This window comes from Bison bison, unplaced genomic scaffold (genome assembly GCF_000754665.1).
Source record: "Bison bison bison isolate TAMUID 2011002044 unplaced genomic scaffold, Bison_UMD1.0 scf7180017864063, whole genome shotgun sequence".
Lineage (NCBI taxonomy): Eukaryota > Metazoa > Chordata > Mammalia > Artiodactyla > Bovidae > Bison > Bison bison.
The window spans coordinates 15,639,655-15,659,309 of record NW_011494635.1 but is presented as its reverse complement, the minus strand read 5'-3'; the positions used below and the strand labels follow the sequence as shown (position 1 = coordinate 15,659,309).

General features: G+C 57.3%; 4 protein-coding genes across 9 annotated transcripts in view; 3 read left to right on the top strand and 1 right to left on the bottom strand.

The window, feature by feature from the left end:
• TNFRSF6B (tumor necrosis factor receptor superfamily, member 6b, decoy) overlaps positions 1–225 on the top strand; it is a 2,490-nt gene extending 2,265 nt beyond the window's left edge. The window contains exon 4 of the mRNA XM_010836643.1: positions 174–225. Coding sequence (XP_010834945.1) covers positions 174–225 — 52 coding nt within the window. The remainder of the gene's footprint in view (positions 1–173) is intronic.
• On the bottom strand, positions 224–6,368 carry ARFRP1 (ADP-ribosylation factor related protein 1). 2 transcript variants are annotated; one of them, XM_010836569.1, is made up of 8 exons: positions 6,272–6,368; positions 5,699–5,797; positions 5,369–5,456; positions 5,119–5,201; positions 2,306–2,387; positions 2,027–2,097; positions 1,334–1,434; positions 224–1,265 (listed from the first exon to the last, which is right to left on the bottom strand). In XM_010836569.1, exons 2-8 carry the CDS (start codon positions 5,789–5,791, stop codon positions 1,178–1,180), a joined length of 606 nt encoding a protein of 201 aa, XP_010834871.1. In that variant the 5' UTR covers positions 5,792–5,797; positions 6,272–6,368; the 3' UTR covers positions 224–1,177. The 2 variants fall into 2 exon arrangements, with proteins under 2 accessions (XP_010834871.1, XP_010834872.1); XM_010836570.1 differs by having other exon boundaries at positions 5,699–5,792.
• Positions 6,369–6,413: 45 nt separating this feature from the next.
• ZGPAT (zinc finger, CCCH-type with G patch domain) lies at positions 6,414–16,322 on the top strand. The gene is made up of 7 exons (XM_010836562.1): positions 6,414–6,480; positions 6,883–7,547; positions 14,112–14,245; positions 14,464–14,619; positions 15,167–15,286; positions 15,376–15,781; positions 15,910–16,322. Exons 2-7 carry the CDS (start codon positions 6,961–6,963, stop codon positions 16,046–16,048), a joined length of 1,542 nt encoding a protein of 513 aa, XP_010834864.1. The 5' UTR covers positions 6,414–6,480; positions 6,883–6,960; the 3' UTR covers positions 16,049–16,322.
• Positions 16,323–16,367: 45 nt separating this feature from the next.
• On the top strand, positions 16,368–19,186 carry LIME1 (Lck interacting transmembrane adaptor 1). Of its 5 annotated transcripts, none has more exons than XM_010836564.1 (6): positions 16,368–17,397; positions 17,801–17,899; positions 18,079–18,136; positions 18,224–18,308; positions 18,393–18,742; positions 18,841–19,186. In XM_010836564.1, the coding sequence occupies exons 2-6, from the start codon at positions 17,802–17,804 to the stop codon at positions 19,117–19,119; spliced, it is 870 nt and encodes a 289-aa protein (XP_010834866.1). In that variant the 5' UTR covers positions 16,368–17,397; position 17,801; the 3' UTR covers positions 19,120–19,186. The 5 variants fall into 5 exon arrangements, with proteins under 5 accessions (XP_010834866.1, XP_010834869.1, XP_010834867.1 ...); XM_010836567.1 differs by having other exon boundaries at positions 16,369–16,913; XM_010836565.1 differs by having other exon boundaries at positions 16,369–16,913; positions 17,774–17,899.
• The last annotated feature ends 469 nt before the right edge of the window (positions 19,187–19,655 follow it).

The window sequence follows — 19,655 nt, the reverse complement described above, 5'->3', positions numbered from 1 at the left end:
CCTAGGTCTCCCAGTTCCGGCAGCCCCCACCAGCCCTGGAGGCTCCTGCCTGACCTCCAGGAAGGGCCCCAGGGAGAGGCAGGATCAAAGCACCCCCTCAATGAGTCACCTCACCTGCAGCTGGCACCCACCCCCAGCCCTGACTCATCCTTTTCCCAGCATCTCCTCCCCAGCTGCCTGGGGAACCTGACCCTCAGACAAAGCCACCGGGCCTCTGGAGAATGATGGATGGGAGCCACTCCAACTCTTTATTTTGCCCATGGCTAGGCTCACGGGGTGTCACCAGCTTCCACAAGGGCCACGTGGGAGGGTCCTGAGGACCAGACTTGCCTGGAGGGCCTGTGCCCCTGGACACAGGACTGGAAAGGGCCCAGACCTGAGAGCAACCCCGGCCTTCACCCCCAGTGGGGAGCACAGGCCCAGCACACTACTAGCCTGGGCTCCTTGGGACCCTGCCGGCCTTCCTCACACCCAGAGCTCATCTCCAGGTTATTCTGGGTGGGTGGCAGGCAGGCTGGGGGTGGGGGTGAGCAGATGCCCACTTCCAGCACAACCACCTAGCTTTCCCATTTTCACTGGAGATCAAAACAAGGTGGCTGGGCCAGTGGGTGGGGCTCATAGCCTCCCAGGCAGGTCTCCCTGCCTCCTCCTGAAGCTGCATCAGGACAGGGATAGAAACAAGCCCAGGTCTCCCTCAGGTGACACCAACCCCCCCCACCTGAGTCCAAGATCAGAGGGGACAGAGGCCAAGGACTGTCATAGCTGCCTCCATGGGCATGAGACACAGAGCAGCCTTGAGCACTATGGAGGGCCCCACAGCTCTGAAACACCTATTTCTAAGCAGCTCCCCACCAAGGCCCCATGCAGGGCCAAACCAGCAGGCCTGCTGGGGCAGCAGCTCCAAAAGGAGAGGTGGCCCGCGGGGGCCCCAAACTGGGCCTCAGGCAGGTCTAGGCCTGCTATGGCCATAAGTTCTGCTGGTGGTCGGCTGGCATCCCTAAGGCCCCAGCACCCCTAGCAGAAGCCTCCGCTTTTCTGCACACAGAAAAATTTGTCTTAGAGAAGAAACAAAGCAAATGGGAGAACCAAAAGGCAAAGCCAACCCAGCCCCAGGATTGGTGGTGTGGAGCGGGCAGGAGCTCTTCAGGACAAGCGGTGGGCGCACAGGCAAGTGTGCCTATGTGATGTCCCGTTGCCTTGGCGGCCGGTGCACATTCCGCACGACGCACTTCACCATCCACTCGATGCCCTCACGCACCCCCTTGCTGTGGAGACAATGGGCATGAGGCAGGGCTGGCTGTGGCCCCCGGTGCCCAGGGTGAACCCCACTCACCCTGTGAGGGCCGAGCAGGCCTGGGTCAGGCAGTCCCGCCTGCCAATCTTGGAGGCACAGTCGCTGAACGCAGTCTTGATGTCAGGGATGGAGAGGCAAGTCTGGGGGAGGTGAGGCCATGAGGGGTAGGCCTGCCACCCTGCCCACCCTCTACCCCCGGAGCAGTTCCCAGAGCTGTGGGGGTAGAGGGCAGGTGGGAAGCTTCCAGGAGGTGCCTCCTGGCTACTGTCCAGGAGGGTACCTGCCTGGTTAGCAGCCTCAGGGAGACACACCCTGGCAGCACGACCCAGATGCTACAGAACACGCCACCCGCCTGTTCAGGGCCCCCTCCATGCGAACGGCTGCTGTGATGCCACCTCTCACCAGTGGTTCATGGAGTGGGGCCGGCACAGCTACTGTGCTCAAGGGCAGCAGACAGGTTGGTGTCAGCACTGACTCCCACCCTGAGGTGCTTCTGCACTCTTTCCAGACCTTTACCTGGGTCTGCCCAGCAGGAGGCCCCTGGCTGCAGAGGAATGGGGCACTGCTGCCTCTGGTGCAGAGGTGCCAGCACAGCAGGAAGAACCCAGGGGGTGGGGGTGCTCTGTTCGCCTGGGGCAGCCACACTCAGGGTAACTGAGGAAGGCAGTGGCCCTCCCCTGGGAGAGGTCCCCATCTGGCAGGAGCAGAAGCCCACTTGGCCTAGGGGCTCACCTCAACATCCTGCTTATTGGCCAGCACCAGGATGGGGACACCGTCCAGCGCCTCGCTTGTGACCATCTTCTCTGGGTCGGGCAGAGAGGTGGCAGTGAGCACCCTTCATCCACCTCCACACAGGTCCCCACATCCCTGCCAACCCCACATGGACGCACTTGGCTGGTGCCCTCCTGTCCTGGCGTGGCCCAACCTCCCCCCAGCCCAGCTCTGGAATGGGAACTGTGCAGACTGAACCCTCCCACTCCCCGCATCCCCAGCCTGGCTGGCTGTACCCACCAAACGCCTGTTTGGATTCAGACAGCCGCTCTTCATCTGTGGAGTCGATGACATAGATGACACCATGACACTCTGCATAGTACTGGGCAGGAGGAAAACCAGGTGCTGAGCCTCGGGCACTCAGCCACCTCAGGGCAGCCCCTAGCTGGGAGACCCTGCTAGGGTGCTTCCTGGAGGTAGGGCAGAGTGCAGATACACCCCAGACCTGCTGGGACAGGGTGGCCACCTTCCTCACCCACTTCCCAGGTGCTGTGCTCTGAACCCCACTTCAGGATCCACTGCTGAGACCTACCCACACTCCTGGCCTGTGGAGAGTGGCCAGAGGAGAAAGGATGGGGCTCCAGGTCTCTATACACCTGGGTAGGGGGACCCAGTGCAGACAGCAAGGCAGTAGGAATACCAATAGGGAGCCAGGGAAGGCCTCCTACATGTTCAAGGCAGCTCTGACCCCTGCATGGGACAATAGGGCCAATGACAGAGCCATGCCAGGGAGTTTGGAGCTCTGTAGGCTGGCACCAGCAGGCCAGCCGGCCCTGGGTTCCTGCAGCAGCAGCCACACAAGAAACACCCCGCCTCCACACACACACACACACACACACACACACAAGCACCAGAGCCCAGGGTACAGGGAGAGCTGTGGGGAGTGAACAGCAGCATCCCTGGGAAAACAGACACATGAAACAAGGCCTGGTGAGTCCACCTTCTGTCCTGATGTTAAGAGGACAGAAACGCCCATGTCGCAGGAGCAGGTGACTGCATCCTTCTTGTCTCCACCCCAGCTCCTGCCCGGCAAGAACTCAGGAACTGGGAACACCTGCACATCCCTCAACATGGGTGGCCTCCTGGTCCACAGACCAACCATGAACCCCAAACCTGAGGCCTCTCTAGCTGGCCTGCTTGGGTGATACGGGACCCGGGAGCTGCAGCCCAACAGTGCAGGCCTCCTAGGCAGACAGGGGCACTGTGGGGTTTGCAGCAAGTCAGTGAGGGAATCACTACTTGCGTCCCGGACCCCCGTGGTGGCAGAGAACTTCAACTGGTGTGTGACTGGGCCCTGGCAGATGGGGGCTGGGTCCACCAGCAGGGTATGACCAGGAAGCAGTGGCAGCTGCGAACCTATGGTGCCCACCAGACCCAGATCCTGAGGACAGTTGTCACCAATGCCCACACTCTGGAGGCTCTCATGTGTGGCCTGGAGAGACGGAGGCCACAAGTCCTCCCTGTGGCAGGGTCCACTGGGTCCACAGACATGGCCTGCAGCCGGCACGTGCACAAACCTATAAGTACCAGCTTGTAGCATGAGCAGAGGTGCTGGGTGGAGGTAAGGCTGTAGAGGTGGGAGTGAAGGTCCACCAGATGCTGTCGGACTGCAAGGGGGCAGGGACAGGCCCCGGGACATAGTCTCAGAACAAGGGGAGAGCAGGAGACCCACTTTACACTCCTCCTGGTGACTCACACGGCTGGGGACATGGCACCCCTGTGCAACCCAGTCACCAGAGGCCAGCAAAGCCCTGGCCTGGCAGAGGCACCTGATGCCATCAGCAGGAGGCAGGGCACCCACTCCATTTCAAGAGTCGGAGAGCATGTGAGAAATCCAGGGCCTATCCTGCCGAGATGGCAGGCTCAGTCCTCGTGAGGAGGCAATGGCAAGGCTATGGCATGAGCAGAAGTGGAAGCTGGGGCTACCACCAACCACCAAGCTGGCTTCCCCTTGGGAGGAGCCAGACCCCAGCCAGAGGCGCAAGGGCAGCAGAGCACCTTCACTGGCTGTGTCCTGGCTGCCATGGTGGGCAGTGCGCCAGCTCCTGCAGGACCCACCAGAGCTACCTGAGTATGTCATAGCTGCCCGCCATGGTGACCTGCCAAGGGGATGGGATCCCAGCCAGCTTGGCCTGACATGGGGCAGCGCCCAAGATGACCCTGCCCCTGACCAGATCTTCATCCCCCACAACACTTGCCAGCTGCTAAACTCTGACACGCCCTGCCCCTGCTACTCTGAGACCCTGGCCTGTAAAGAATGTCAGGTCCCCGTGTGGATCTGAGGTTTGAACAAACAGCCCCTGGCTTGGTCCAACTTAAATGGTCACAGAGAGCCTGTCAATGACCTTCTGGCCATGAAATGGACAGGGTCTTCTTGGCTGGAGGTCAGGACAGGGAGGACACTTTGGGGAGAAAGAGGGGGAAATGACCAAGGACTCCCTGCTGGGGTCAAGCCAGAAACCAAGACTAGGGCATTAGACATCGGCAAGTGCCGGGGTGGTCAGTACCCCTAGAGCTGAGCGAGCCTGTCAGTGCCCCTGGCTGTCCACTGGGTTGGGGAGGGGAAGAAGCTCGTTCCACCCTGCTCTCTGCTGGACCCTGTGCCTGGCAGAGGCTGAGTGAAAGACTAATTCCGATTCTGAGGTCTCAGAAATGCTTCAAAAGGTTGAAAAAAGAGACAGGTGCTGTGAGCCTTAGAGGACATCCTCCCCTCAGTAGGAGGGACCCCATGGGGGAGACTCGGGCCCCGGGTCTGAAGCTGAGAGCCAAAGAGGCATGTGTCTTCCCTGCTCCTCAGGCATCCTTTGTCTCGTCTTGTGCTGATTAGCAACAAAATCTCTAAACCTAAAGGAACCAGTGCATCCCTGCTCTTGGGGGTGTGACTGAGGAACTGGGATGGGGGTGAGCCTCAGGAACCAAGTGGGTCACAGAAGCTGCCAAGAGTAAGGAAAGAAGAAGAATCCTAGGCCTTCTGAGAAAAGGAAGGACGAGACTAAGGTACCACCCGGATAGAGATGGTGCCAGGGAGCCGACGTGGCACCCATCCATCTTACCTTGTCCCACAGAGACTGCAGCTCCTCCTGCCCCCCCAAGTCCCAGAACATCAGGCGGGCCTTTCCCACGTCCACAGTGCCGACTGCAGAGAAGAGACAGGTGAGGCTGCAGTTCTGATCCCTGACCCACCAGCTGCCAGCTCTCCTGGGAGAAGCAGGCTGAATGGAGCAGAGGCCTCACCCGTGGCCTGTGCACACTGCAGCATCCTCAGCGTTCTGCCCCCAACCCACACCCGCAAAGGACCCTTACTGTTTAGGCCCACGGTGGTAGTGATTTTGGACAGACTCATCCCCTTGTAGTTCTTGTTGAATCGGGTCTTTGACTGCTCCAAGAAGGTCTAAGGGCAGAGAGAGAGAGGCGTGAGATAGAATTGCAATAGTTTTCAAACACCCCTCCTGGGGCTTATTCCTTTACAACAAGGCAAAAGAGAACAACATTTGCCTTTTAAATCGGCTGGTTGTATCTATCCTATGACCTTAAGCAGGGTTCAGAGCCTGCCTGGGTGGAGAACACGCAGCTAAAAAAACACCGAAAGGACTGTGGGGGTGGGGGATGGCGCTGACACGGAGCGGCACTCACCGTCTTCCCGGCGTTGTCCAGACCCAGGATCAGGACGCAGTACTCGTCCTTCTGGAACATGTACTTGTACAGGCCCGACAGCAGCGTGTACATCCTGCCCTGGGCACCCGAGATCGGTCACGGACGAGACGGCCCGCACCGTGGACAGAGGGTCCAGCTGCCCGCACGGCCGCTCACAGCTGAAGCCCAGGCCCTCCTGGCTCCGCCTCGCCTCCCCTCCCCTCCTCTCCGCCCGCCTACGCCTCCGCAAATGCTACAGAATCGGCTCCGCGCTCCAGGTGCTCACACGCCCACTCCGGCCCGGCCAGGGCGCTCTGCTCGCAGGCAGAGGGCAGCCCGTCCCGCCCCGCTTCTAGCTGCTCCCCTGCCCGGGCTCCCTTCAGGCTTTGCTCCCCTCGGGTCTCCCTAACCAACGCCCGCTCCGGCCCCCGCCCGCCGCGAGCGCCTCTCAAAGACGGGGCGTCTGAGGACTGGTGACTGCCCAGAGCAGTCGTGAGGCGGGCGGGCGGCGCGGACAGACTGCGGACCGGTCGCCGAGCCTGGGCCCAGCTCCGCCCACCCGCCTCGATGTACCTGCGACCGCCGGCCGGACCGCCGAGCCGCGGAGCCACCGACCCCGCGCTAACCCCGCGCGGCGCCTGACGGGACGCGCGCTGGTAGGCCGGGGAGGTGGGGGCCTTCCCGGCAGCCCCCGCGCCAGACACTTCCGCCGGCGGCGGCGCTCGGGCGGAAGCGCCAGTGGGCTGCAAGGGCGGAAGTGGGGCGCCGGGCGGCTTTGGCCGGTGAGGCCGGCTGGCCGTCTGTGGCGGGGGCCGGGAGACCGCGCGGAGGAGGGCCTGGCTGGGGGGAGGGGGTCTGGGCAACGGGGCCTTGGCCCGAGGTTGCTGGCCTAGCGGAGACGGGCGGCGCGAGGCCGCAGGTGTGGGCCCGGCCGGAGATACTAGACTTGGACGCATAGACCCCGGAAGAGCTTGAAGGCAGCTCCCGGGAAGGGAATCGAGGCCGTGGGGCCGGCGGCCAAGGGCCAGTTTTGGCTCCTCCTCTCGGAGCTTGAAATCTCTCCAGGTCCAAACGAAGAGACTGGTTCCGCTGGTTGTCCACCGAGGGTTGCGGTCGGCCAGCGTTCAGTGCCGGCGTTGCGGGGGCTGTCGGTCCCAGACTCATCTATCTTCTCTTCTCCGCAGCTCTGGCTCCCACGCCTCCCCTCTGAGGACCCAGGGACCCAGCCCCGCAGGCCCGGGAAATCGGCCCCTCCCGGCAGGATGGACGAGGAGAGCCTGCAGACCGCCCTCCGGACCTACGATGCGCAGCTGCAGCAGGTGGAGCTGGCCCTGGGCGCTGGCCTGGATCCCTCGGAGCTGGCCGACCTACGCCAGCTGCAGGGGGACCTGAAGGAGCTGATCGAGCTCACTGAGGCCAGCCTGGTGTCGGTCAGGAAGAGCAAGCTGCTGGCGGCGCTGGATGGAGAGCGCCCAGCCCAGGAGGATGCTGAGTCTTTGGCTCTCCAAAATGCCATCGCGGAGACGGCGGAGGTGCCGGTAGCCCCCGGGGCAGAACTGGAGACTGTTCCTTCGAGGGAGACTGGGCCAGGACCCACGGAGCCTGGGCAAGAGGAGGACGACGGGGAGGACGAGGAGGGCGGGGCAGCACTGAGTGGGAGAAAGGTGAACGCCCCCTACTACAGTGCCTGGGGCACCCTGGAGTATCACAACGCCATGATCGTGGGCACCGAGGAGGCGGACGACGGCTCCCCGGGCGTGCGCGTGCTCTATCTCTACCCCACTCACAAGTCCCTGAAGCCCTGCTCGTTCTTCCTGGAGGGGAAGTGCCGCTTCCAGGAAAACTGCAGGTAAGGCATGAGTTCTCTAGGCCCCTAGCAGTGGGGGCGGGGGGCACGGGGCGCGGGGACTTGCGGACAGAACCTTTGCAGTTCTTTGCAGTTTTGTTTTTCTTGGCCGAGCAAAATGCTGAGAAGAAAACTTTATAGGGGCATGGGGTTCTTCTAGCAGTATCCTTGTTTAGAGGTCTTCTTGGCTTTCCCCCAGGTATGTCAGAAGTACAGAAGGGTTTATGTTGAAAAGAATGGAGCGCCGCCCCCCCCACCGTGACCTGTCTTATGCTTCAAAGTGAAACTTCTAAAATTTACTTATATTTTAGATATTTTATTAGAGAAGTGGTCAAACACCCGGTAACTAGGGAGAGTAGCATGGAGACTGCTCACACTGTCTGATAGGTCAATGTTTTGCTACTCTTGTATTCTCTGTTACTGCCCCTGGAGTATTTTAAAGCAGGTTGTAGGACTTACTGGGCATTTTGCCTGTAAGTACTTCAGGATGCCCGCTTAACCTCAGGGACAAGGATGTTATGTTAAAAATTAACCTCCTTGTCACTCTCACACCTCACCAACTTAACAGCAAGACCTTTTTCGTATTTAATCACGAATGTTGTAATGATGTTGTGTTTTCCTTACGTATATTACGTTTAATTTTGCTTCTTTTTCCTTTCCAAGGAGTATTTCCTGGGATTTCTAGTAGATGATTTTCTTCTTTAGTCAGTAGTCCAGGGTAACTATTCAATATCTTCAGCTGTTTGATTATCTTATTTCTTTATAGATTTTTGCTGGGCCCAGAGTCTTATTTGGTGCAGTTCCCCTTTTTTTCCTTTTTCCCCATGAGTTTTGTGAAAAGTGTAGTGTACATACAGAAAAGTGCATGAATCAGTCATAAGCCTCCTTGAGCTTCCACAGGGTGGTACTGCCTTGTCCCCCAGCAGAGAGTTAAGGAGCAGAGCAGGGAGCCCTCCATCCTTCCTGCCATGGTCCCTCTGGAGGGTTCCTCCCCGTCCCTGTGCCACGTCCCATGTGGGGATGAGAACTGACATATACATGTGCTGCTTCCTCTGGGCAGCACTGTTCCAGGGGTTTCACGTGTATTCACTCATCTGGCAGCAAGCCCGCCAGGTAGGCCCTACAGCTGCTGTGGTTGCTGGACCCCGGAGGGGTAGTTGGGCTCTGAAATGCTGCTGCCTGCTGTCAGCTTCAGGCCTGACCCATGCAGCCCACCAACCCCACCACCACCCAGGTGTGACAGTTATTTTGTTGCTTTTACTTTGGATTTTTATTTTAAAATTTACTTATTTAAAATTTATTGTAAAGATAAAGTAGTGTTGAAGTGCCCTGGGACCTGCCTTTCTATCCTCCCCTCCCGGGAGGCTTGTCACAACTATGATGAGCATCTCTCTAGCGTGTGAATCCTTTACAGGCACGTGTGTCTGTGAACAGAATATTCTTGTGCTTTATTTTCTAATTAAACTGTGTTGTACAGCCTGCTTTGTTTTGCAACTTGCTCTTCTCACTGAGCGTGTCTGGGAGAGAAGTTTGCATTGATACTTATAGGACTGTTTTGTGCATTTTAACTGCTATTATTTTTCCTCATTAATATGCCATATTTTATTCTGTCTCCTGGTGTTTCCCAGTTTCTGTTTACTAAAAAGAACACACTGGAAGTCCTAGTGCACATCTTTTGTCTCTGTTGAGAATGTCCCCAGCGTGGGTGGCACGAGCATTGTCTTTTCTTGTGCTCTGTCTGCTTCCAAGTCCCTGGTCTGCTCTGTCATAGTCACCTTAGGCACTCTCGGTCACGTTCTCTGACTTGTGGATTCGAACCCACTGAAGTGAAGAGGTGGTCTTGACTGAACTTGTATTTCCTCGATTATTAGGAAGATTGAACATTTTTTCATACGTTGTTCTAACTTTATCGCTCTGTGTTTCAGTATCCTTATCCATAAAACAGAGAGGAGCATGTCTTTTGCAGTTGTTAAGAGGGTGGAATGCATTAATATGCAAAGAAAAACAGTACCTAACATCGAATAAGGACGCAGTGGACTTAAAATTTTTATCTTGTTGTTTTAAAGGTCAAATCCAGGAAGTAAAGACAGCACAAGGGATCACTGTAACACTTGAGTACTCAGCTGAAAACTACAAAGCTGCCAGTTACCCTGGGGTCCTCTGTGCCTCAGCCCAAACACAGCCTTCTCCTTCTTCCAAAAAGAACCACCACCCCAACCTTTATGATAATCGCCTCCTTGTGTTCCTTGTGGTGTATCACTCAGATACGGCTAAGGTATAAATGTTGCAGTTTAATCTTGCTCACGTCTAAAGGCTGCTGTCTGAATCTGACTGTGTACCCCCACTCCTGCCTTTCTTGGCTTCCCAGTTTCACTGTTGAAGGGCCAGACCCTTTAATTCTGACCATCACCCACCGCCCTGGTGCAGCCCAGCACATTCTTGCAGTGACCAGAAGGCTGGCAGCTGGATCCTGGGACCTGCTCACTCTCGGGGCCCCACCTGGGCACAACTCAGTGCTCTGCTGCTTCTTGCAGCATGTGATGCTCAGTGCCTGGATCTGCTGGTATGGTGTGGATTGCAACAAGGAGCTTTCAGCTCCATCAGCTCATTTACCAGCTAGGGTGTTTCAGAGACACCTCTCCTCCTGTAGAAGCTGGCTAGGTAGTGGGACAGATTGTATAGAAAAGGCAGGATAATGCCTGATGTTTCTCTTTCATCTGCTTAGTTTCCAAGATAACAAATTGGTTCTCTTTCATCCTGAGGTGATAAATTCACTTTAAAAAATATTTAATATCCTTGTGGACTGATGGACTTAAATGCATTTGATGAATTTCAGTCCACTGAAATGCTGATTTTTATTGAAACTCAAGCTGTCCCACCCTTGCCAGGTGGAGCCTTTTCATGTTGGCACCTCGCCCTCTTGACACGGTCCTGGAAATCAGGATTCCCCACCCTCACCTGTGCTCTTCTTGCCACAGCCCTGAAAGCAGCCAAGTCTCTGAGAAGTCCTGGTTTCTTTTAATGGCAAATGCTATTTCAAGACTCACAGTGGAGGCCCTGGGATGCACTTCACTGCAGGGGGCTCAATGCTAGGTCTCTTCAGCAGACAGAGCTAGAAGTGCAGGTGGACACATGCTAATGTCTGTATTAGTGCATCTGTATGTTCAAGGACAAGTGCCTAGTGAGTTCATACTAATTTCTTAATCTTTTCTGGATTGCATCTGTATATCCTTCTCTCCCTCAGGACTCTGGTCTTCAAGGACCAATGTCCCATAATTAACTTGTTTTATCCCATTCTGCATACACAGGACGCTCTCAGAACAGCATTCATTCTTTAGTTATGACGACTGAAAACTGTTTAAAGCATTTTGACGCGCACCTCCCATTCTCCCTGCCATCTGACTGCACTAGACCTGCACAGGTGGCTCTCATGGCTATCGCGGCCCATTGTCTCCCTTCACTCTCAGCGTTAGTTCTGGAAGGAACTTAGCGTCTCCTGCTCCCATCTACCCGTCTGTCAGGGTCTTCTTAGTCATGTTGGTTGTCTGAGACTTATTTTCTGGTAGGTTCTTTAGGAAGGGCTCACAGGAATAACATTTGTAGAGACCTAGCATGTCTGTTTGGAGAAGGCAATGGCACCCCACTCCAGTACTCTTCCCTGGAAAATCCCATGGATGGAGGAGCCTGGTGCGCTGCAGTCCATGGGGTCGCTAAGAGTCGGACACGACTGAGCGACTTCACTTTCACTTTTCCCTTTCATGCATTGGAGAAGGAAATGGCAACCCGATCCAGTGTTCTTGCCTGGAGAATCCCAGGGACGGGGGAGCCTGGTGGGCTGCCGTCTATGGGGTCGCACAGTTGGACATGACTGAAGCGCTTAGCAGCAGCTTGTCTGTTAGGCTCTGGTTGTGTCTTTCATGAAGACACAATTCAGCAGTTTTGATGAACATGTATACGATTCTTGGTTCATGTTGCTTTCCTTGAATATTTGATACAACTTACTCAATTTTGACATAAAATATCCTTTAAAAGGTTTTTTTTCCCTTGTAAATTATATGCTCTAATGGTATGATGTAAGTATCCAACTTCATTCATTTGCATGTGGGTATCCAATTTCCTGAGGCTTCCCAGGTGGCTCAGTGGTATAGAATCTACCTGCCAATGCAGGAGCCACAGGAGATGCGAGTTCGATCTCTGCATTGGGAAGATCCCCTTGAGGAGGAAATGGTAACCCACTCCAGTATTCCTGCCTGGGAAATGCCATAGACAGAGGAGCACGGCAGGCTACAGTCCCTGGGGGCGCAAAGAATCAGACGTATACAATTATGTCATTGACAAACAGAGATACTTTTGCCTATTCTCTTCCAATTCGGCTGGCTTTTATTTCTTTTTCTTGTTTAACTGCCCCACCTAGAACTTCCAGTACTATACTGAATGCTAGTGGCAGGAGCACTTCCTGTCTGGTCCTGATCTTAGGGGAAAGTACCCCTCCTCCCCTCCTTGAGTGTGATGTGAACTGTGGGTTTTCCGTAGATGCTGTTTATCAGGTTGAGTGTTTTTAACAAGCAAGGTCGTTGGGTTTTTCCAAGTGTCTTTTCTGTATCAGTTGATATGCTGGTGTTCTGTTGATGTGCTGTGTTTCATTGAATGGCTTTCCCCTTTTGAACCACCCTTGCATTCCTGGGATAAACCACAGTTATGATGTGCACTTATTCTAAATGCTTGTTTTCTCATTCATGTGTTTACTTATTATTCTAGACGGTGTTATTGATAAATAATTACAATTATTCACAAATAATTATAATTACTCATAAATCATAAGCACTATTCATAAATGTTGTGAGGTAGATGATTAAGTAGGGGTGTTGCTGGAGGTTTGAGTTTGGGAAACATTTAAAATTTTTTCCTTATGAAATCTGTAGTCTGTCTTTTCCTGCCTCTGTAGTAACACCTCTTCTGTCCTGCGTAGATTTTGTCATGTTAGGATCTTTTCCTGGGTGCCCTTCATTCCATTGGTCAGGCTGCCTGTGCTCTTAGTTGACGTTGATTTCATGCACATGCTGTTAACTGCTCCCACGGTTGGGAACTTCGGTTATTTCTGTCTTCCATGTTTGGTTCATACCCTTCTGGCTCAATCTTTGCATATGTCCACCATATGCAAAGTCCACCATACTCTTTTAGGGTCATTTTATAGACGGACTTGCTGGCTTAAGAAGGACAACAAAATTTAGGACTTCTAAGAGTACTGAAGATTCTTGCAGGGAGGTTTATTGGTGGTGTCTGGGTGTGCTGAGGAGGAGTTTGGCCAAATTCCCCCTGGGTCTGGGTCTCTTTCCTCGGTTGAGCAGGACTTTTCAACCACCGTGCCTGCCAAAAGACACGTGGACTGGTCTTGCATCTGCTGGTGCCACTGGTCACTGGCAGTACCCTGGGTGCCCAAGGACGGGCAGGGGTGAGAAGGAACCTCCCAGAACCCCACCCAGGAAGGTGACTGAAATGCCTTCTCTCCTCTCCTTTCTCCCCACGGTCTCCCCACGCAAGGCTGGCTGTGTGTCGGAGCCAGGGCCTGTCTTTGCTTGCTCTTGTGGGTTAGAACGCTTCCTCCCTGAAACGGGGGCACTGCAGGAGATGTGTGCCTGGTGGCTTCCTGTCTTTATTTGGCCAGGTTCAAAGTTGCAGCCTTCTGTTCCCACACTTCCTGTCCCACCTCCTCTCCTGGTTTTCGTTTTGGTGTCACTGTTTCAGTGACAAAGACAAGGCAGCACCATCACAGCCAGGTCCTCCTAGTTGGCTGGGGAGGACTCAGCCCTGTGAGTGACGCAAGCAGACCCCCTGTCTTGATGACCTGTTGTGTCCAGTGGAGAGGTCCCGGGGCACTGTTGTCACAAGTGTGTCTCCCAGCCACGTGTGTGCCTGTGTGTGCGTGACTCTAGCCCAGGAGGCTGGAGAGTAACCTGAAGCCTCTAGTCCTCAGGGCACCCAGGTCCCTCTGAGAGTTAGAGCACAAGCACATGTATGTGTCCATACATGCATTTGTGTGCTTGTGTATGTAAGTGTGTGCCTGTGTATGGTGCATGTGTGAATGTATGTGCCTCTTTGTGTCCATGCACGTGTGTACATACATGTGTGCATGAGTGCACTTATGTGTGTGCCTGTGTATATATGTATGCGTGTATAGGTATGGGTGTGCATTCATATTTATACACGTGTTCAGTTTATGTATCTGGGTGTGTGTACATATGTGCGTGGGTGTATTGCATGTGAATACATGTGTTCAGTGTCTATGTGTGTAGGTGCGTGTCCATGTGTGGGGGGGTGTGATGTGTGTATACATGTTGAGTGTATATGTGTGGGCGTGTGTACGTGTGGGTGTTGCGTGTATATACATGTTGTGTTCAGTGTAGATGCGCATAATTGTGTATTATATGCCTGTCTGTAGATGTCTGGACATGTGTGTCCCTCTCTCCATTCATGTCTCCATGGGGCTGTGTCCAGGCAGGTAGACTGGATTCTCTGGGCTTGTGGGACCCTGGTGGCCATACCTGAATTATGCGGCCCTCTCTGCAGGTTCTCGCACGGGCAGGTAGTCTCAGTGGACGAGCTGCGCCCCTTCCAGGACCCGGACCTGAGCTCCCTGCAGGCCGGCTCTGCGTGTCTGGCCAAGCGGCAGGATGGTCTGTGGTACCCAGCACGGATCACTGGTGAGGCTGCCCCGGGGCCTCCCTGACGGGCCCTTCCCAGGAAGCCCTCTCCATGTGTCACATGTGTTAGTCCTGCGTGACTACTTCTCTGGGTGGGTGTTGGGGTCCCACCCCACACATGAGAAGAACAAGGCCCCCTTGGTTTTGGCCCCACCCTGCTCCCACCTTCCAGAGAGGTTACTTCCGTGTGCTGCCCTGCTGCCTCTGTGCCCCTCCAGATGTAGACAGCGGCTACTACACAGTCAAGTTTGACTCTCTGCTGTTGAAAGAGACTGTGGTAGAAGGGGACAGCATCCTGCCCCCGCTGCGCACAGAGCCTGCAGGGTCCTCTGACTCGGACGGCAGCGATGCGGATGACCCCAGCTATGCTCGAGGTATGGCTGCTGCCACCCCCAAGAGGCTCCCAGCTGGCAGGGCCCACACTGTGGTCAGTACAAGGACGCACTCCCGGGGAGACAAGGGTGTGTGTTGGACCTGGGGCATGTCCAGAGACCCACAGACGCAGAAACCATAGTCCCACGCAAGCCATGGGAGGGGATGGGATGCACAGGAAGGGACAGCTTCCTGCAGGGCACAGGGACCTGTTGGCTGGATGAAGGATCGGCTGTCAGTGTCTGGCCTCCCCCCAGGGGTGGGGGTGCCCATGTGGGGTCCGTTAGCCGCATTGTCCATACTGATGGAGGGGAGCACTGCTCTCCACAAGGGAATAGGGAGTGTGGAAGAGGGCCATCCTGTGACCAGGTCGTGGAGACGGCCGGGCTCTGCCTTCTGCTTGTGCCACACGCCCTGGGCAGGGTGCTGGGGATCCTGGGGGCCGGCTGTGCAGAGCTGTGTAGAGCTGAGCTCTTGGCTTAGCCTTGGCTGGAACCCAGGATGCCCTGCATCCAGCTGGGTTAAGCCACTGCCGTCTGATGCCTGCAGTGGTGGAACCTGGTGCTGCCAACCCTGGGACCTGCAGCTCTGCTTTTGCCGGCTGGGAGGTGCACACTCGGGGCATTGGCTCCAGACTCCTCGCCAAGATGGGCTACGAGTTTGGCAAGGGTGAGTGCACGTGTGCTGCATGGGGACAGGAGGGACTCCCCATCATGGCCCAGAGGTCCAGTGGCAGTGCCAGCCTGGCATTCCCCTAGGTCTGGGCCGGCATGCAGAGGGCCGGGTGGAGCCCATCCATGCTGTGGTGCTGCCACGTGGGAAGTCACTGGACCAGTGTGCAGAGATCCTGCAGAAGAGAACCCGGGCTGGCCAGGCTGGTGTCAGCAAGCCCCCAAAGTGCCGGAGCAGAGGGAGTGGACCTGGGGGCCGCCCACCTCCTCGCAGTGTGTTCGACTTCCTGAATGAGAAGCTGAAAGGCGGGGCTCCGGGGGCCCCAGAGGTGGGGGCGGCGCCCCCTGGGAGGAGCGGCAAGGAGGTATACCATGCCAGCAGGAGTACCAAACGGGCCCTGAGCCTGCGGCTCCTCCAGACCGAGGAGAAGATTGAGCAGACCCAGCGAGCCATCCGGGGCATCCAGGAGGCCCTTGCCCGCAACGCTGGCCGGTACGTGTGGCCCTGCCCCAGGTGCCTCACCCCTGCCCAGCTTCCCCTGCGAGAGTTCGGGGGTGGCGGGCCGGGTCTGAGGAGGGGCTGGAGTGGGACGGCAGTGCTGAATGTGGGGCCCTCCCCAGGCACAGTGTGACAACGGCCCAGCTGCAGGAGAAGCTGGCAGGAGCCCAGCAGCAGCTGGGGCAGCTCCGGGCCCAGGAGGCAGGCCTGCAGCGGGAACAGAGGAAGGCCGACACCCACAAGAAGATGACTGAGTTCTAGAGCCCTGCACGTGTTGTGGACAGAACTGAGGGGCCTTGGCTCCTGCTGCCCTTGGGCAGACAGCGGGGATGCCACCAGAAGGGCCAGCCTGCTCTGTGGCTACACCTCACAAAGGGCCTTCTTGCTGGCCTCTGGCATGTGGACACTGCTGAGCAGAAACAGGCTGCAGGGGCCCCTTCCTGATGCTTCCCTGCACACTGAGTCCACCTGCCAGTGTCCTGGGGTGTCTCGTGAGCAAAGACATTAAAGTGACTTTGTCGCAGTGTCTAATTTCATCGGAGGCTCAACTGGCTGTGGGGTCTTTGGGGAGTAGGGGTCTTTGCGCCAGGTCACAGGGCTGGGCTGGAGGGGTCCTGAGTGAGCCTGCTGCCCCTGCCCAAACCCAGAGCCAGGAGCCTCCCTGCTGCTCTCCCAGATGTGGGTCACAGCCTAGGATGCCCCCCAACAGTGCCTGACAGCCAAAAATGGGTGGAGCTGTGGTGGGAGGAGACCTTGGCCATGCTGGGCCCCGGGGTAGTGCTGTTAATGGGGCAGGAGGACCCAGCGAGCTGGGGGTGTTGTGCATGTCTCCTCACCCGTGCACCTGGCACATCATGGGTGGAGGCAGTGCCGACTCGCCCCACCAAGTACTGTCTAGACCCCAGGCGGGGCCACAGCAGGTGGGGGCGGCTGCCGTGGCGGGGAGATGAGATGAGGCGCACAGGAAGTGAAGTGGGGAGCTGGGCTGTGAGAGACAAAGGCACTGTGCCTCAAGGTGCCCAAGCTGCCCGCCACCCCAGACGGTGGAGCCGCACTCCCCCCGGGTCTCGGTGAGTGCTACTCTGGCCTCCAGACGGCGGAGGAGCCACACCACGTCCTGGCCTCGGTGAGTGCCCACTCGCTTCCGGCCTGGTCAGGGCCCCAAGCTCCTTAGTGCCTTCCTAGGATAGCTGAGGGCTGGAGTCTGGGAGGACTGGGCCCTACCAAGTCAGGGCATTGGGACCTGGGCCCTACCAAGTCAGGGCATTGGAACCTGGGCCCTCTGGTGAGGAAAGCCCACTTGCTGGGCCTGGGCAGACTGGCCCCCACCTCCAGAGACTCCCCACCCCATAGCTCTGTGCGACTGGACACCTGCTCCCCCCTGCCCCCGAGCAGCTCTGCCAAGACTCCAGGAAGTGGACATCCAATGGCAGGGGCAGTGGGAGGGGGAGGGGTGGTGAGCCAGGGGGAGAAGGGGAGTCCATGTTTAGAGTAGCCCCTCCAGCCTGCTTGACTCCCCAGCTTCCCAACCCCTGGAGGGCCAGTCTTTAGTGGACGGCCAGGAGGCACCACCTGGACAGGAGCCATTCCTGGGTAGGACGTGGCTATAGGTGAGTCTGTGGCCTGTGGCTTGCCTTCCTGGGGTGTGACCTGGGTCTCAAGTTCAGCCTGTGACCACAGCAGGGCCTTAATCAGGCCCCATGCTCAGCCATCAGTTGGGTCATCCTTGCCAACTCAGGTCCTTGTGGGGGCCAGGCAGAGCACACCTCACACCAGCACCCCCAGGCAGAGATGGGAAGGTGGGCGCCAAGGTATGCCCCCTCGGCCTCCGTAGGAGGGAGGGGCTACCGAGACGTGGGGTTTCCTGTGTGCTGAGTCACAGTGCACAGCGGGGAGGGGACCTCCTGGCAACATGAGACACAGAAGTGGGGCTGTCAGGTGGGTTCCCAGTCCCCCAGTCCCTCAGCCTCCAGCACCAGTCTTCAGCTTGCAGGCTCGTCCACATCTTCACAGGATGAGGCTACAGGGGTCCTCAGTCCCTCCTGCTCTCTGGGTCCTAGGGTGCCTCACACTGCTCCTCTGGCTGTGGGTGCTGTGCACAACCTGCAACAGGTATGTCCATCCCTGCCTGCCCTGGGTGGGGCCTGGCTCAGCTCTACAGCCAGAGGGGGGGGACTCGGGCAGGCCCAGCACGGCTCTGTACATATACTTCCTGACGGGCCTTGGACCGGAGGCTGACATCTCTGACCCGTGTCTCTGCCTCCCTGGGCTGATGACCCTCTGCCACCCAGGAAGCAGGCACGGAGGCAGCCGTCCAGGCTGCAGGGCAGTGCGATGCCAGCAGAAGTGGTGAGTGCCAGAGTATCCCTGGGGCCAGACTGTTGCTGGGGCCAGGGTGGGGCCATCTGGAGGCCGACCAGCCTTCCTTGCCCCCAGTCACTGCTAAGACGACCCCACTGCTCCCTCAGCAAGTCGGACACCAGGCTGCATGAACTGCACCTCAGCCGGCCCTGTAGCAGAGGTGAGCTGGTGGGAGGGCCAGGGCCTAGAGGTGGGCAGGCATCCCCAGACCTCCCAGTAACCTCTGCCCTCTCTCCACCCACAGCCCCACGGCCTGCCAGCATGGATCTCCTACGTCCACAGTGGCTGGAGGCATCCAGAGGCATAACCAGGCCCCCAACACCCTTCTCACACCAGGAGCTGCCCCTGGCTGCGCCCTCCACTGGCCCAGAGGCCACCTATTCCAACGTGGGGCTGGCAGCAATCCCCAGGGCCAGGCTGGCAGTTAGCTCTGGGGTGTGGGCAGGGGCACGGCTGACCAGCAGCTATGCCAGGCCTGGGCCTGAGGCCAGACCTGTGGTAGCTGAGTATGCTTGTGTCCAGAAGTTCAGGGGAACAGATCGGGGCCCCCAAGGCCTGGGGCAGGGGAAGGTCGAGGCAATCCCACCCACTCAGGTAACCCAAAGGATATGAGATAGGGTGGGTGGGACTGGGCAGATCCTTCACTGAGTGGATGGCACTGACTCCTCCCTGGGCTGGCTTCCTTTCTCCAGGTGGACATCCTGTATTCCAGGGTCAACAAACCTAAAAGGAGGGACCCAGGACCTGCCACAGACCAGCCAGACCCCAAAGGTGGGGGAGCAATTTTGGCTCTGGGGAGTGACCCAGCCTACGAGGTCCTCCCTCTTGGGGGCCTGGGTATGGACAAGAGCCTCCTGGAAAACGTGTATGAGAGCATCCAGGAGATGGGAGCACCTCTGGAGCCCCCGAGCTCCAGCTCCTATCAGGAAAGGACGTGTGCGGGGCACAGAGACACTTTGCTTCCTGTCTAAGCCTGGGGAGGGGTCTTCATCGCTTCCCTGCCCTGAACACCCAATTACAGATGATCCTTCCTCCAGAGTGGGCTGCGAACCCTTCTTTCCCCCACAGCCTCTCCCCCACATGCAACTGACAGCACAAATTCCAGACAGCAGCGCTGCCAGCATGTGGGGTCCCCCGGATCCTGGCTGCCATGTCCTCTGCAGGGCAGGCTCTCAATAAAGCCCCAGATCCCTATACCTCAGCCTGCTCTTCTCACCCTGAGAGCCTTGGGGGTGGGGTTTGGTTCCGCTGGGCGTGCCAGGTACTTGGGCCAGGTCAGCTGAGACTGCCTCTGGTCGGGCTAGTGGGAAGGGGAGCAAGCCCTGGGGGGCGGTCCTCAGGCCGAAGGGTTCCTCAGAGAGGTGAGCTGGGCCGCATGGTGGCCGCTGATCGCCAGGGAAGGCTCCACCACAGTCCTTGGAGTTACATAAGGGACGGGAGAGGTGGGCAGTCGTACGTTAAAGAATAACCTGCTCCAGGGAGGTCCGCCAAAGAGACGAGCAGAGGC

Bases quoted from the DNA above. Each gene is read 5' to 3' on its own strand.
- ARFRP1 (XM_010836569.1), bottom strand. From the start codon at position 5,791: ATGTACACGCTGCTGTCGGGCCTGTACAAGTACATGTTCCAGAAGGAC. The intron at 2,388-5,118 runs GTAAGATGGATG...CCTCCTGCCCAG, and splicing joins TGCAGTCTCTGTGGGACAAG to TACTATGCAGAGTGTCATGG. The intron at 1,435-2,026 runs GTGAGCCCCTAG...CACCTCCCCCAG, and splicing joins CCAATAAGCAGGATGTTGAG to ACTTGCCTCTCCATCCCTGA.
- LIME1 (XM_010836564.1), top strand. From the start codon at position 17,802: ATGAGGCTACAGGGGTCCTCAGTCCCTCCTGCTCTCTGGGTCCTAGGG. The intron at 17,900-18,078 runs GTATGTCCATCC...TCTGCCACCCAG, and splicing joins CTGTGCACAACCTGCAACAG to GAAGCAGGCACGGAGGCAGC. The intron at 18,743-18,840 runs GTAACCCAAAGG...TCCTTTCTCCAG, and splicing joins AGGCAATCCCACCCACTCAG to GTGGACATCCTGTATTCCAG.
- ZGPAT (XM_010836562.1), top strand. From the start codon at position 6,961: ATGGACGAGGAGAGCCTGCAGACCGCCCTCCGGACCTACGATGCGCAG. The intron at 7,548-14,111 runs GTAAGGCATGAG...CCCTCTCTGCAG, and splicing joins CGCTTCCAGGAAAACTGCAG to GTTCTCGCACGGGCAGGTAG. The intron at 14,620-15,166 runs GTATGGCTGCTG...TGATGCCTGCAG, and splicing joins TGACCCCAGCTATGCTCGAG to TGGTGGAACCTGGTGCTGCC.